General features: G+C 52.4%; 1 protein-coding gene across 7 annotated transcripts in view; it reads left to right on the plus strand.

Annotated features, from left to right (window-relative positions):
* The first annotated feature begins 4,687 nt into the window (after positions 1-4,687).
* Positions 4,688-13,880, plus strand: part of PCNT (pericentrin) — a 127,992-nt gene continuing 118,799 nt past the window's right edge. For all 7 annotated transcript variants that reach the window (XR_012376999.1, XM_025863372.2, XM_073888910.1 and 4 more), the window contains exons 1-2: positions 4,688-4,841; positions 7,592-7,795. Coding sequence is in view for 6 of the 7 variants with exons in the window: in XM_025863372.2 (XP_025719157.2) it covers positions 4,785-4,841; positions 7,592-7,795 (261 nt within the window). In the remaining variant the exon portion in view is untranslated. The remainder of the gene's footprint in view (positions 4,842-7,591; positions 7,796-13,880) is intronic.

A 13,880-nucleotide genomic window follows, 5' to 3' on the forward strand; every position in this document is an offset into this window, starting at 1 on the left:
CCTGGACGCGGCTTACCCCCTGTGGGAGGGTGGCCACAGCTCCCAGAGCGCCGCGTTGCCTTGGCGGTTGCTGGGTGCTGCAGACACAGGAAGGCCCCAGGTTGCCGGGTTTCCACTGAGAGTCCTTCCCCAGCCCCGCCTGCCCCCCCCCCCACAGGAGTTGCCTATAAACACTGCTAATCTCCAGGTGTAGCCAGGTGGGGCTTATTGGGAAGGTGATGAGCAGCAGCTGGAGCCCGAGGGGACAGAGTGAGGTCCTGGGAAGGGGGGGACAGTCCTGATTCCCCCATGCATTGCCCCCACCCTCAGGACTGAGTCCAGAAGGGTATGGCGTAGGGGTGGGGGCAGCTGCATCCATCCCCCATGCACTGCAGGGGCCTACCCTCCCCTCATCCATTGTTACCTCCAAGGGGCCAGTAGGCCCCAGCCCCTTCTAGGGACCCTCAGAGCCAGATGGGCATGAAGCCTGGACACCAGGGGGACAGGGTGGGGGCACCACGTCCCTGCGATTTCAGGAAATTCTGGGCGGCAGAAGAGGAAGCACAGGGAGCTGACCAATGACCTGCTTAGGGGCTTTTCTGGTGGGGCTTCTGGGTGGGTGCACCCCACAGGCTCCTAGCCATCACCTTGCAGGACACAGGGCCACACGGGGCTACCACTCCTCCAGGCAGGGATGTGATTGCCGGACTGGGATTGCCCTGTGGGGATCCAGGCCCGGGGGGGGGGGGCGCACCTAGCGACAGGACCCCTGGGCAGGTCAGAAGTTGGTGGCTGCAGACATGCACTCCAGCCCTGGGGGGAGCGGGTGGGGGGGCGCGCCACCCAGCAAGAGAAGCCTTTTATAAACGATCCTTCACACAGAGCGCAGGGCGCAAAACTGATCAGAGTGGCTCTTCATTTCTACCAGCTTTACATTTCAGATTTACAAATTAATCAACCCAGCTAATGAAGTGGATAGAACAGATTGGATATTGGATCCGGCGATAGTAGTCCAGGGCTGGGGTGGGAATGAGGGATCAGCACACTTACAGCCCCCTCCTCAATGCAACTGAACCAAAAACTTGTATCAGATGGCCAAAATTTGGCTAAAAGTCCCTTAAATTGCCCATACACTTCAGTGGTTATGGATTTATATGTATCATAACCCTAACATTCAAACAGGAGGTCTGAGTGTAAACAAAAACTAATTTAGCTAAGCTACTCAAGGTAGCTAGGAGATAATCCAAGTGGTATACATAACACATCCCAGTGTGAGTTTGTTAGACTGTTTTTTTTTTTTAATAAAGCTATTTATTAAAATTTTGGGGCACCTGGGTGGCTCAGTCGTTAAGCGTCTGTCTTCGGCTCAGGTCATGGTCCCAGGGTCCTGGGATCGAGCCCCGCACCGGACTCCCTGCTCGGCGGGAAGCCTGCTTTTCCCTCTCCCGCTCCCCCTGCTTGTGTTCCCTCTCTCACCGTCTCTGTCAGATAAATAAATAAAATCTTTAAAACAATTAAGTTATTTAAAGTTTATATTTATAGGAAAACCAGGAAGATGGTATAACAGAATTCTCACAGTGCATGTGGTCACCCTGACTCATCACTGCTAACTCCGACCCTGATCACCCAGCTAGGTTTCTTCACTCCACAGTTACTATTTTTCTCCCCTTTCCACAGTCCTCTGTGGGAGGAAGTCATTGTGCACAGCTCATACTTAAGGAGTGAGCGTTAGGCTTTCCTCCTTGGGGGTATCTACATCATCTATTTGGACACTGTTTTAATTGTTAAAAATAAACTGAGAGATCAATAACATAGTCTAGAATGACCATGGAAATGATTCTGGGGTTCTAAGGAATATAGATTGAAAACCAGGGACCAAACCCGTGTGGGAAGACTCTGGGCATGCACCCCGCGGAGTCTCACATGTATTGTAACATGTAGAGGTTGCAAAAGTCAGGCTCTGGGACCGTAACTGGTCTTGGAAAGTTGACCCAGTGCTCTGCCAGTGTTGCCAGCCCGACCCCTGGTTTTGTGAGCCCACCCACACCCATGTTTGCTCAAACCACTGGATTCTGCAAGCTAAGACTGAAAGCTGCACTTACCACAGGGCTGTGGTCTGACTCAATGGAGACGTGTTTTTCTGGTGTTTGAGTTTCCAGCACCCTCTGAGGGAGGTTTGTCTAGGCTGTGACTGCTTATGCTCACACATTCCCACTGAGGGTGAAAGATGAGCTTGTGTCAGCCAGGTTGTCATTATCACACTGACAAAGGGGCGCTATTATCACTACCCTTATTCAGTCTCAGCGGATAGAGTAAGCAGGGAGCACGCAGCCTGCAGGCAAATCCTGTCCAAGTAAAGGCGGGGGACAGGTGAGCAGAACAGAAGGAACCCCAAAAACCCAGCGCGTGTCTACTGCAACATTGCCCAGAGCAAGGCCATCCACTGCAATCTTGCTTTTTGTGCCACTTTCTCTCTTGCGGCAGGCCACTCGAAGTCGTGTCATCCGAACGGGCTTTCCACAGCCCGTCGGCCCCAGTGGTGTTCACATCTCCCATGGGGTACAGAGGGACAGCTGTTCAGTTTCCCATGCCTCTCCCCGAGCTTGGGACTCCCACCTTATCCTTCTCATCTGCCTGAGCTCTGCAGTTCCCTAGTCCTGCAACTGAACTGTGGTGCTGTTCTATGTACACACTGCTTTCATTTTCCATTGAACGGTAAACGGGACACTCCAACAGGAATGAGGAAAGTTGAAGTGAGACCATGAATGTGAAGCCCATTTAGGCAAACAGGATCACCACTGGCGGAAAGCCCCGAGCTTCCCCAGTGCCCGTGCTGGCAGAACGCTCACTCGGCATGGTTACACTACAGCAACACAAGGTGCTCGGATTGTCAGTCAGCTTATCAGCTTCCAGTGAGCTTGATTACACCAACAGCACTGGATTGTTAAACCAAACCGTGGGCAGGGAATAAAAACCTTGCATTGTTTCCCTATCTGGACAAACAGGTTCAAGTGAAGTTTGAAACTGAGGAACAATGATTTCAGGAGACTTCAGATTCCCACACAGACCATGAATGCATAACCAAAGTTATATTCCTTTTTTCTTTTAAAATTTTAACTGACTTTATTCTTTATTTTTTAGAGATTTATTTTACAGAGAGCATGCGGGCAAGTGGGGTGAAGGGGCAGAGGGAGAGGGACAGGGAGAATCTCCAGCAGACTCCCCTCTGAGCGAGGAGCCTGATATGGGGCTCGATCCCACAACTCTGAGATCATGACCTGAGTTGAAATGGAGTATCCCATGCTTAACCCACTGAGCCACCCGGGCACCCCACAGACTTCATTTTTTAGAGCAGCTTTAGCTCCACAGCAAAATGGGGCAGGAAGCACATCCCTTTTTAACAGCCATTTAGGATACAATCGAAATGTACCCAAACACCCCGAGGCCTTAATTCTTTTCTGTAAGAAGGCTGTTTTGATGTTCACTTAACTAGCTCTCTCTGGGGATCGAGACCTGGGTACAACTACAGCATCATTTACAATTGCAGCCTCACATTTTTCTCAAGGGACCACAGGCCGCGGGGCAGGTCGGCCCTAGGGAGCCCCTGCCCCGCGGGGCTCCTGTGCTAACAGGAGTAGACAAGTGTAAGTTTGCCTTTCCTGCCCTTCAGAGCCTCTCACCACGTGGGCTCTCTCCTCTCTGATCCGGGGGACCGCTTTGCGGCGGGGGTGCGAGCGGACCCATGACCGTGGGACCCCACCGGCAGCTGCAAGCTGGAGGCAGCCGCTGCGCGGCAGAGACCTGGACGCGACGCTGTGTCCCCAGTGAGAGCCATGCACGGGTGCGGCCTCTGTGTCCCCAGTGAGAGACATGCACGGGTGCGGCCTCTGTGTCCCCAGTGAGACATGCACGGGTGCGGCCTCTGTGTCCCCAGTGAGAGACATGCACGGGTGCGGCCTCTGTGTCCCCAGTGAGACATGCACGGGTGCGGCCTCTGTGTCCCCAGTGAGAGCCATGCACGGGTGCGGCCTCTGCAGCTCGGGGCCCGACTCCCCGCCAGACTCGGGCTGTCCCGGACACAAGGCGCACGCAGCGGGCGGGACGCACAGGAAGGACACCCAGGCTGGCGGTCCCAGAGAGCGTCCGGGGAACGGGAGTCGGGCTCCCGCCACCGCCGGGGCCTCGCAGGCAGGGCGCGGGGCGCGAGGTCGCGGCCTCCTGCACTTGCTCCGGGGGGACACGACGGTGGGCGGCCTCGCAGCCCCTTCACGGGAGCGGAGCGGCCATGCCGAACTCCCAGCTAACGAGACGGCGGACGAGGCCTGACCGCCTCGCTCGCTCCAAGGCCCTTCGAGGCACCGCTGCGGCCCCGGAGCTGGCGCCAGCGCACCCGCCCTACGCGCCCGCCGCCTTCCCATTGGGCAGCTAGGGCCTCTTTAAAAACCGACCAATCACAGAGGGTTCCGAGGCCTCCGCGCTCCACCACTGGTCCGGCTGGGAGGCGGAATCGTCATCCGGCCAATGGGAGGCCAGCGGCCGGCAGGGGCGGAGCTCCGTCCCGGTCGCACCGCCCTGACTGCGCGTGCGCGAGGGCAGGAACGCGAGCCCCCCCCCCTCCCCCCGCCCCAATTGGCGGCGGGGCAGACGGCGCACGCCGGGGGCGGAGCTGGGCTCACGTCTGCGTGACAGTTGTCGCGGGGGGGAGGGCGAGCCCAGACGAGGGGGAGGGAGTGTAAATAAAACGAAGGCGGCGGCGTGTCGATCCCGTCACCTCTCGGGCGACGCGCGAGAAGCCCCGGAGGGAGATGGAAGAAGACGAGCAGGAGCAGCGGCGCAGAAAGGTGGAGGCCGGGAGAGCGAAGGTAGACGGCAGCGCCTCCTCCTCCTCCCGCTGTCCCAGCGTGGGTTTCCAAGGGCAGGTTCCGGTGACTGCTTCTGTTCCGCGCTAGGGGCGGATGCGGGCAGGCAGGGGCCGCTGCCAGGGTCTTGCCCTTGCCGCCGACTCGGCCGGAGGCCGCCTCCTGGCCGCCGCCATCTTGAATGCGCCGCCCTCCGCCCGGCCCCGCCCCTGTGGCGGCCGCAGCCAGTCCCCGGCTGAGGACGTGCGGGGTGGGGGTGGGGTGGCGCCAGGAGGCCCGGCGCGGGGCAGGCCGGGTCCGCGGGGCTGCGCCTGCGCGAGGGGCGGCGCGACGCCCGTGGGAGCTCCGGGCGGGGGGGGGGGGGGCGGGCCGGCGGCTCTCGGCCGCGCGCCGGCCCCGGGCTTCCCGCCGTCGCTCGAGGCCTTGCGCGCCCCGCCGCGCCCCCCGGCGTTTGCGGGGAGTGGCCGGGAGCTCTCGGCCGGTGGCGCCCTGACGGTCACTGGTGGCCTAGGAAGGCGCCGTCCCTGCGCGCCCGGCCGCCTTCGGTGCGGGGAAGGGCGCTCCCTGCGCGCCCGGCCGCCTTCGGTGCGGGGAAGGGCGCTCCCTGCGCGCCCGGCCGCCTTCGGTGCGGGGAAGGGCGCTCTGCCCCCGCGCGTCCTCGCGGCCCCGCCCGCCGGGACTCGGGACCCCGGGGTGGCTCCCGGGAGCGGCGACCCAGCGGCCTCCGGGGCTGGTCTGCGCTGCCGTCCGCTGAAGGCTGCGGGCACGTTGTCGTTTCACTTGGCGGAATGCGGTGGCGGTTCTAAATATAAAGCGTTTTGGAGTGGGGCCCGGGAACACACGAACTGCCCGCACTGCAGAGGACCTCCGGCCGACCTCCTGCCTGGGGCTCGCTGGGGCCCGCGAGCTCCCGTGGCCGCACTGCTGTTCGGGGCGCGGCGAGGCGCTCTGCTGGAGCCGTTCCCCCAGCCGGGCCTCCTGAGGAAGCTCCGCGCCCGGACGGAGCCTGCGGGGGCCCTAGGTTGTGGTTGCCCCGGGGAGCTCGCTGTGCTGCTGGAGTCGTGTGGCCCCAGGGGTGCGTTTACCGCCTCGCTCCTGCCCCAGCCCTCACGTCAACACTGGCACTTTCTGTCGGGGGGGGCACACGGTGGGGATTGGGCCACGACCCGGGAGCGCCCCGCGGTAGGGGCAGAGTGGACCAAGCAGGCACTTTGGCTGTGACTCCTGGCCCCACCCCATTCCGTGGTGTGTGGGAGGTTGCTCCTCTGCCGTGCCGAGGGGTGAGCGAGAGTCTGCGGTGCCGCCCCGTGAGCGGGTGGAGCCGTGAGAAGTCCTGTGCCGGAGCTCAGGGGCGGCCAGACGTTGGGAATTTCATAGCGACCAGCTCTTAGGAGATACTCAGGGCTCTCTCTGCCTTGGGGGGAACCCCAGGCCCAGGGCGTTAAAGGGGCCATGCCGCACGCGCGGAGACTGGCGTAGCAGCATCTAATGGCAGGGTGACAGGCAGAGGACAGAGGGGCCTCATTCAGGCTTCCTGGGAAGCAGACGCTTGTGACGGGTTTGAAGAGGGTAGTGGTGGCATGTTCTTTTCTTCCTTACGTGTGCCTGCATGTACGTGGGCCAGGAGATGAAAATGAGCGGGTTTAGTCTTTGACGTGTGTATTCCCCGAGCTTGCCGTGGTTTGTAAGCGTGCGTAAACATGCTTAAGGAGTGTTTAGGGTGATGAGGAAGGTCCACCTCGTTGCAGGAAGGAGCAGGGCACCTCTTGTTGGAGACCCCAGGCCAGAGTGGGGGGTGGTGATGTGGGAGGGAACCTGGGGAGAGTTGGTGCAGTGGGCATAAAAGGGGGACTATGGGGCTGGTTTGGAAGGCAGGCTGTCCTGGGGACAGTTTTTCTCATGTAAATGGCCTTATGTAATTTTTCTGTGTCTGTGAAAGTGTGCATTTCCGTTACATTTACACAGATATTTCTTAAAAGCGTTTGTTTTTATGAGCACAGTTGTCGTTTGAAGGAGCCAGTGTCTCATGAAAAGCTGATATTAGATCTCATACCTTTGAATAAGATCTTAGTGGGAGACAGTGTATGAACAGAATCTAAAACTCTTCAGTTTGAGGGACTGAACAGAGCTAGGTTGTGTCTTCTGATGGGTGACATTCTGTGGAGGTCCCTGGTGCATTGGTGAGCTGTGTCGTGAAAAATAGAACATCTGATTCCATAAAGGAGGATCTTAGATTGACCTGGCTTAATTAATTTTTTGCTATTTCTGTACCTTGTCTCAGAATCTATGGCTAGGAAGTTTTGGCTAGGCTATATATTTCCTCGATTGGGGGGAAAATGGGAGCAAAAAGAGATTTAGCATTTATGTAGTTTTAAACCTTAAGCATGCCTTGAATGAGCTATCATTCTTTTAAATAGATGTATTTTTTTTAAATCGAATTTTTCTGTGATCTGCCAGGGGCAAGGAAAGCTATTCTGCAAGTTGGCCGTATTGCTTTCTTTTGTCCGTACATAGGCATAATTAGCAGTTCCTTCAGATAGAATTCTAACTTAAATGCTAGTATTGCAGATATTAATGAAGGCAGAGTTTGTGGGACCGGGATCTGTTGGTTGACGTGGGTCTGGTGAGGTTTGGCTGAGTACACTGAGCCAGCCCCAGAGCCTCATGTTCCCCACCAGCTCATTGGCTTTGTGGTTCTGTTACTTTTTTCTCACTTACCTTTGCCTTTACTACTTCTCTACATTTTTGCGCAGCTTGCTCACTTCCGACAGAGAAAAACAAAAGGTGACTGTGCGCATCAGAAGAAAAAGACGGCGAAGAGGAAGGGCCCGGCTGTCGATGCGCCTGTCCAGGAGGAGAGCCCGGTAGCCACCAAGGATGGTGGACTCCTGGGAAGAGGGGACGTTTGCAAAGACGAGTCGTGCGGTGACACCCCCGATGGGGCAGGAGCAGCGCAGGTGGGTTTCCTTAGCGCTGTGGTTTAACATTTTGCTTATCTTCTGGTTGTTGCCGGCTATCAAAGGTGGGGAAAGAGAGTTTCACTTTACAAAAAGGGAATGTATTTTTATGTTTTCGCTCCTACTAAATGTCTTATCTTCTATGATTTTGGATTGACTGAAGACAAGTGTCAGTATAGGTTCTTGCTTTGGTAACGGAAATTTTATCAGCGTGAGTTCCTTGGGTGTGGCTGTATGGGTCAGCCCCTTTAACAGGCTTTTCTTTGGACACTTAAACCATAATATTCCTTCACCTGCTTATCGTTCTTGGTTCTTTACCTTCTTTCTGAATGTTGGGATGAAGAGGGAATGGGTGAAGGTGTTGCACGAATGGTGTCTTGCTGGACGAGGCACCACCATCCTCTGCTTGAGGCCCTGTGAACTGCAGGGGCAGGTGTGGCTGACTAGTGGATGCAGGCAGGGCCTGCATGGCCTGCTGATCGCCTGTAGGTGGGCTTTCATTGTGGCTCCTTATGTGCATTACTGAGGGCCCTTGAACTGTGATTATTCCTTGTCGGGTGCAACAGAGCAGGTGCAGGTTTAGGTGTTTGCTAGAATGAGCTGGAATACTGGTGACTGAGGGCAGAATTTGACAAAAAATCGTTATGTGTCTGGCCTGCTTTCTTGGAAGAGTGGTACCATTGCCAGTATGTAGTTGTACTGCCTCGTCTGGGAGGCAGCTGGCCAGAAGTCTGGGGGCCCAGCCTTCGGGTCAACCTGACCCGCCCCTGCAGGCCTGAGGCTCATCCTCTGTGCTCGTCCTGGGTTAGGGCAGCAGTTCTCAGCAGCCTTGTCCCCATCACAGCTGTGCAAGTGAACGGAAGCTGTAGTGAGGGTCCTGAGAGTTGACATCCAGTGGCTGTTCTCTGTATGTTTTCTCCTAGGTTCCTTGAGGAGAAAAGCTCATAATTTATAATTAGTGGTTATTTATTTTATTTTTACTTTCAAGTCAGAGAAGTCTTTTTATTTTGAATTAAACGTCCTGTGTATTTTAGTCTTTTATTTTGAAATAGTGTTCGGCTTAACAAAAAATTTGCAAAAATTAGCACAGCGTTCATGGATACCTTTCATTTAGTTTCCTGAACTTTTAACATATTGTGTTACCGGTATGATTATCGCAATCAGTTTCAATTCACACCGAAACAATACTATGAGCTAATTGATAGAGCTTACTCAAATTTCTCCCGCTGTCCCACTACTGCCCTTTTTCTGGTCCAGGATTGTGTGCTGTATCTCAGTGTCCTGCCGTCTCTGTCTACTCCAATCTGAGACAGTTTCTCGGTCTTACCTTGTCTTTTATAAGTTGGACGTAGAGAGAGAAAGCGTGTGCACAAGCTTGGGTCAAAGGGAGCCGAACTGAGAGGGAGAAGCAAGCTCACCGCTGAGCAGGGCTCCTGACGTGAGGCTCGATCCCAGGACCCAGGGATCATGACCTGAGCTGAAGGCAGACACTTAACCGACTGAGCCACCCAGGCGCCCCCTTGCTAGTTATTTTGTGGAATGCCTGTCAGTTTGGATTTATTTGATGTTTACTCCTGATTAAAATCAGGTTATGAATTTTGGTGAGAACATGGTAGAAGTGATGATATTCCCTGCTCAGTGCACCTGGTATTGACACTTGATAGTCTCACTACTATTGGTAATGTCAACTTTGATCACTTAGTTACTGTGGGACCTGCCAGATGTCTCTTGATAGAAAAGTTACTGTTTTTAACTTTGTAGTTAGTAAGTGTATTGTGTGGAGATAGAGACCCTGCAAAGCCCTATTTCTCATGCTTTCCTCCACTAATTTTACCTTTCTTTTTTTTTTTTATTTCAAGATCTAGATTTTATTTATTTGAGAGAGAGAGAGAATGAGAGAGAGAGAGAAAGCACATGAGATGGGGGGAGGGTCAGAGGGAGAAGCTGACTCCCCGCCGAGCAGGGAGCCCCATGCGGGACTCAATCCCGGGACTCCAGGATCATGACCTGAGCCGAAGGCAGTTGCTTAACCAACTGAGCCACCCAGGTGCCCTAATTTTACCTTTCATTGATGATTCTTGCTTGCAACAATTATTATGGTGGTGTTGGCCAAATGATTTTTGTTTCTAGCATTTTTTTTTTTTAAAGATTTTATTTATTTGAGAGAGAGAGAGATCACGAGTGCGCACACGAGTTGGGAATGGGCAGAGGGAGAGGGAGAAGCAGGCTCCCCGCTAAACAGGGAGCCCGATGCGGGACTGGATCCCCAGACCCTGGGATCATGACCTGAGCCGAAGGCAGATGCTTAACAAACTGAGCCACCCAGGTGCCCTGTTTCTATCATTTTGTCTCCATATTTAAATGACATTCTGCTGTAAGGAGGAACTGTCACTTCCCTCTAGTGTATTTATGTGTGCAATTATTTATACCAGTATGGACTTAGGGATTTTTCTTTTTTTCCTTTTTTAAGTAAACTTTACACACAACATGGGGCTCAAACTCATGACCCCGTGATCAAGAGTTACATGCTGTACTGACTCAGCCGGCCAGGCGCACCTCGGTTCTTAATTCTGTGGGTTTTAACCCATCATGTCAACCATATCAGTGTTTATTTTGTTGCTGAAATACATAGATTTGGCCATTGGGAGTGCCTTTGAATTGGCATCTGCCCTTCCAACATGTCCTCATTGTTTCTGGCACCTTAATTCCTTACATTTTGGCACCAAGATTTTCCAAGTTTATTTTGTCCTTTTCCTGTTATCAGCTCATTCTTCAAGCTCTGGTTTATTTTAGTGGAGAATGGTATTTAGAAACCAATATCTGGGCGATAGGTGTGCTTATTGCTATTGGAGTATTTTTGCTTCTAGGCTGTTTCAACAGAGCTAGGTCTCTCTGTTTCTTTGTCAGCCTGTGTGTATAATAAAAACCATGAGTTCACACTAGTACCTTCAGTTTCCATCCAACATCACAGGAATCATTCTAGCTTCCCCCCGTCCTTAATCTTAATTCCTTTAACCAATAGTGAGAAACCTGGCTGCCTTATCTACAATATATTTACTTATTTTTTCAGTCTTAAAATATATACAAATTAGTTTCAGAATTGCTAATCCTCACTCCTGTGAAAAACAAATTTACTAACTAGAATATTTGTATATATAGTGGGCCCTTCAACAACAAGGGGGTTGGGGCATTGACCTCCCTGTGCTGTTGAAAAGAGGCCTGTAACTTTTGACTTCCCAAAACATAACTGCTGTTAGCCTACGGTTGACCGGAAGCCTTACCAGCAAAATGATGTAACAGTCGATTAACACATATTTTGTGTGTTTTCTGTATCGCATACAGTATTCTTTTTTTTTTTTTTAAAGATTTTATTTATTTATTTGAGAGAGGGAGAGCCCGAGCATGAGTTGGGGGGGAGGGGCAGAGGGAGAGGGAGAAACAGGCTTCCCGCGGAGCAGGGAGCCCGATGCGGGGCTCGATCCCAGGACCCTGAAATCATGACCTGAGCTGAAGGCAGACGCTTCACCGACTGAGCCACCCAGGCGCTCCTACAGTATTCTTATAATAAAGCAAGATAGTGGAAAGAAAATGTTATTGAAGTCATAAGGACGAGAAGATACGTTTACAGTACTGTATATTGAAGTCATAAGGAAGAGAAGGTACGTTTACAGTACTGTACTGTGTTTGTTGAAAAAAGTTTGTAAGTGGACCCCTGTTGTTCAGGGGTCAGCTCTAGTTCTTTTTGGCTTTAGCATCCCAAAGTTTGTTGTGTAGTGTTCCAAAGTTGTTTAGTTTTTTTATTCTTTACTTGTTATAGTTATTTATTTGTAATGCAGTTAGTTTTATTTGTTTTATTGTTTGTATTCTATTTTGGTTCTTTTCACATCCAGTTTGATTGTATTTAATTATTTTTTGAGTAAGTGAAACATTAATTTCCAAGATGGCAAAAATCAGAGCTGTACTCGATGTCATTTCTTCCTCTTCCCTATGTAGGAATGTGGCATATGGTACGGTTGGATCCTATGGTAGGTGTGTGTTTAACCTTTTAAAAATCTGCCAGAAATGGTCCTCCAAACTGGTCGTGCCATTTTGCATTCCCATCAGCAATTCAAATTCTGAAATACAAAGGAATGAGCATTCAAGACATATAAAGACGTGGAGGGGCCTTAATGCACCTGACTGAGTTTGAAGGGGCCAGTGTGACAGGCTGTACACTGTGACTCTCTTTGCAGAGCACTCTGGCGAAGGTAAAGCTGCGGAGGTGGTAAACAGAAGAGCAGTTGGGGGGAGAGCTGGATCAGTGAAGCAGAGATCTTCCAGGGAAACCATGCTGTGTGGTCGTGTAATTTTTAAAACATCGTATTGAAATATATTTGTATGCAAATTGAAAGAACCATTTAGGAGTTTGAGGGACCGCAGGATGGAATGCAGACTGTGACAGAAAGCTACACCAGTATGACCAGTGTACAAAGCAGCCTCACTTAAGGGGGTGAGGGAAAGGTGCTGACCTGAGTCGCTTTGGGAGTGAGTGGAGTTTGGAGGACTGAAGGCATGAGGAGCCGGGCATAAACAGTGGCTCTGGTTGGTAAAGTGGTTTCCCATGAGAATAAGGGTGAAGGATTCTGGTACTGTGTACTTGTATACTGGAATTGAGCAACCAAGAAAGGACGGCCGGTGGCGGGAGCGAGGTGTCCCGTTGTCTCCTGACATGCTCATGTATGCCCCAGTTTGCATTTGGATTGAAATGAAGGTGAGGGCCCTGGGGTCTGGGCTGTATGGGGAAGGCAGTGGAGAGGTCAACTGGAAGAAAAGGGTGGGAAGAGGTCAGGGGAGATTGAAGGGCTGTGCGTGAGTCACTCGAGCTGTCAGAGCACCGCAGATGTTGATTTTCTGTTCTAGAGGCTGGATGTCAAAGACCAGGTGTTGTCAGGGTTGGGTTCTGGTGAGGCTGCTCAGTGTGTCCTCACATGGTCTCTCCTCTGTGTGGGGGACAATAGTCCTATTGGGTTAGACTCCCATCCTATTATCTCCTTAAAAGCCCTGTCTTCAAATAGAGTCACGATGGGGGTTAGGGCTTCCACCTAAGAATTTTGGGGATACACTTAAGTCCATAACCTTCTACCCTCTGGTCCCCCAAATTCATCTTTCTTGCATGTAAAATACATTCACTCCATCCCAGTGGCCCCAGAGATCTTAACTCTTTCAAGCATGTATTCCAAGTCCCGAGTCTCATCTAGAAATCAGATATGGGTAAGACCTGAGGTGGGATTCCTTCCGAGGAGGAATTTCTCTCCAGCTGTGAGGCTGTGAAAACAACGTTATGTGCTTCCCAAATACAGTGGTGGGACAGGCATGGGATAGACCACCCTACTCCAGAAGGGTAATGGGTCCCCAGCAAGTCCAAAAGCTGGTTGGCAAATTCTGTTGGATTTTTTTTTTTAAAGGTTTTATTTATTTATTTGAGAGAGAGAACGCACATGTGCACGCGCATGAGCAGGGAGTAGGGACAAAGGGAGAAGCAGACTCCCCGCTGAGCAGGAAGCCCAATGCAGGGGCTCAGTCCCGGAGTCCTGGGATCATGACCTGAGCCAAAGGCAGATGCTTAACTGACTGAACCACCCAGGTGCCCCTCTGTTGGATCTTAAGGCTAAAACACTGCTTGAAGTAGAAAATTACTACTTGTAGTAACAGTTGTAAGTAAAAAACCAAAATGCTTTGCCATGGTCACTGTATGAAAGCGGATCCCTGGCCACACCTCCCTCCCTGTCCACAAGGGTGAGGACAGAAACACTTCTGCACCACTGTCCCCCCAAGCCCCTCAAATGGCTGAGATAACTCAGAATTAACTCAACTTCCCTTCCCCACGCAGCGAAAACCAGGTCACAGCCATCAGTGTCTCCTCCAAAAGTGGCATGAAGAGGACCCTGTCCTTGAGAGGTGTGGTCTGGAGGTGGAGGAGCTTCAGGCCCAGCTGCTCTGTGTCCTGGCATCCCTGCCAGCAGGGTCACTGTTCATCTGTTGACGTCTTGCCTCTTTCAAAGGAAATGTCACATGTATTGTAATGTTCGAAGGCTAGGCGATACCT

The sequence above is a fragment of the Callorhinus ursinus genome, unplaced genomic scaffold (genome assembly GCF_003265705.2).
Source record: "Callorhinus ursinus isolate GAN/ISIS: 27379988/994484 unplaced genomic scaffold, GSC_fseal_2.0 scaffold98, whole genome shotgun sequence".
NCBI lineage: Eukaryota > Metazoa > Chordata > Mammalia > Carnivora > Otariidae > Callorhinus > Callorhinus ursinus.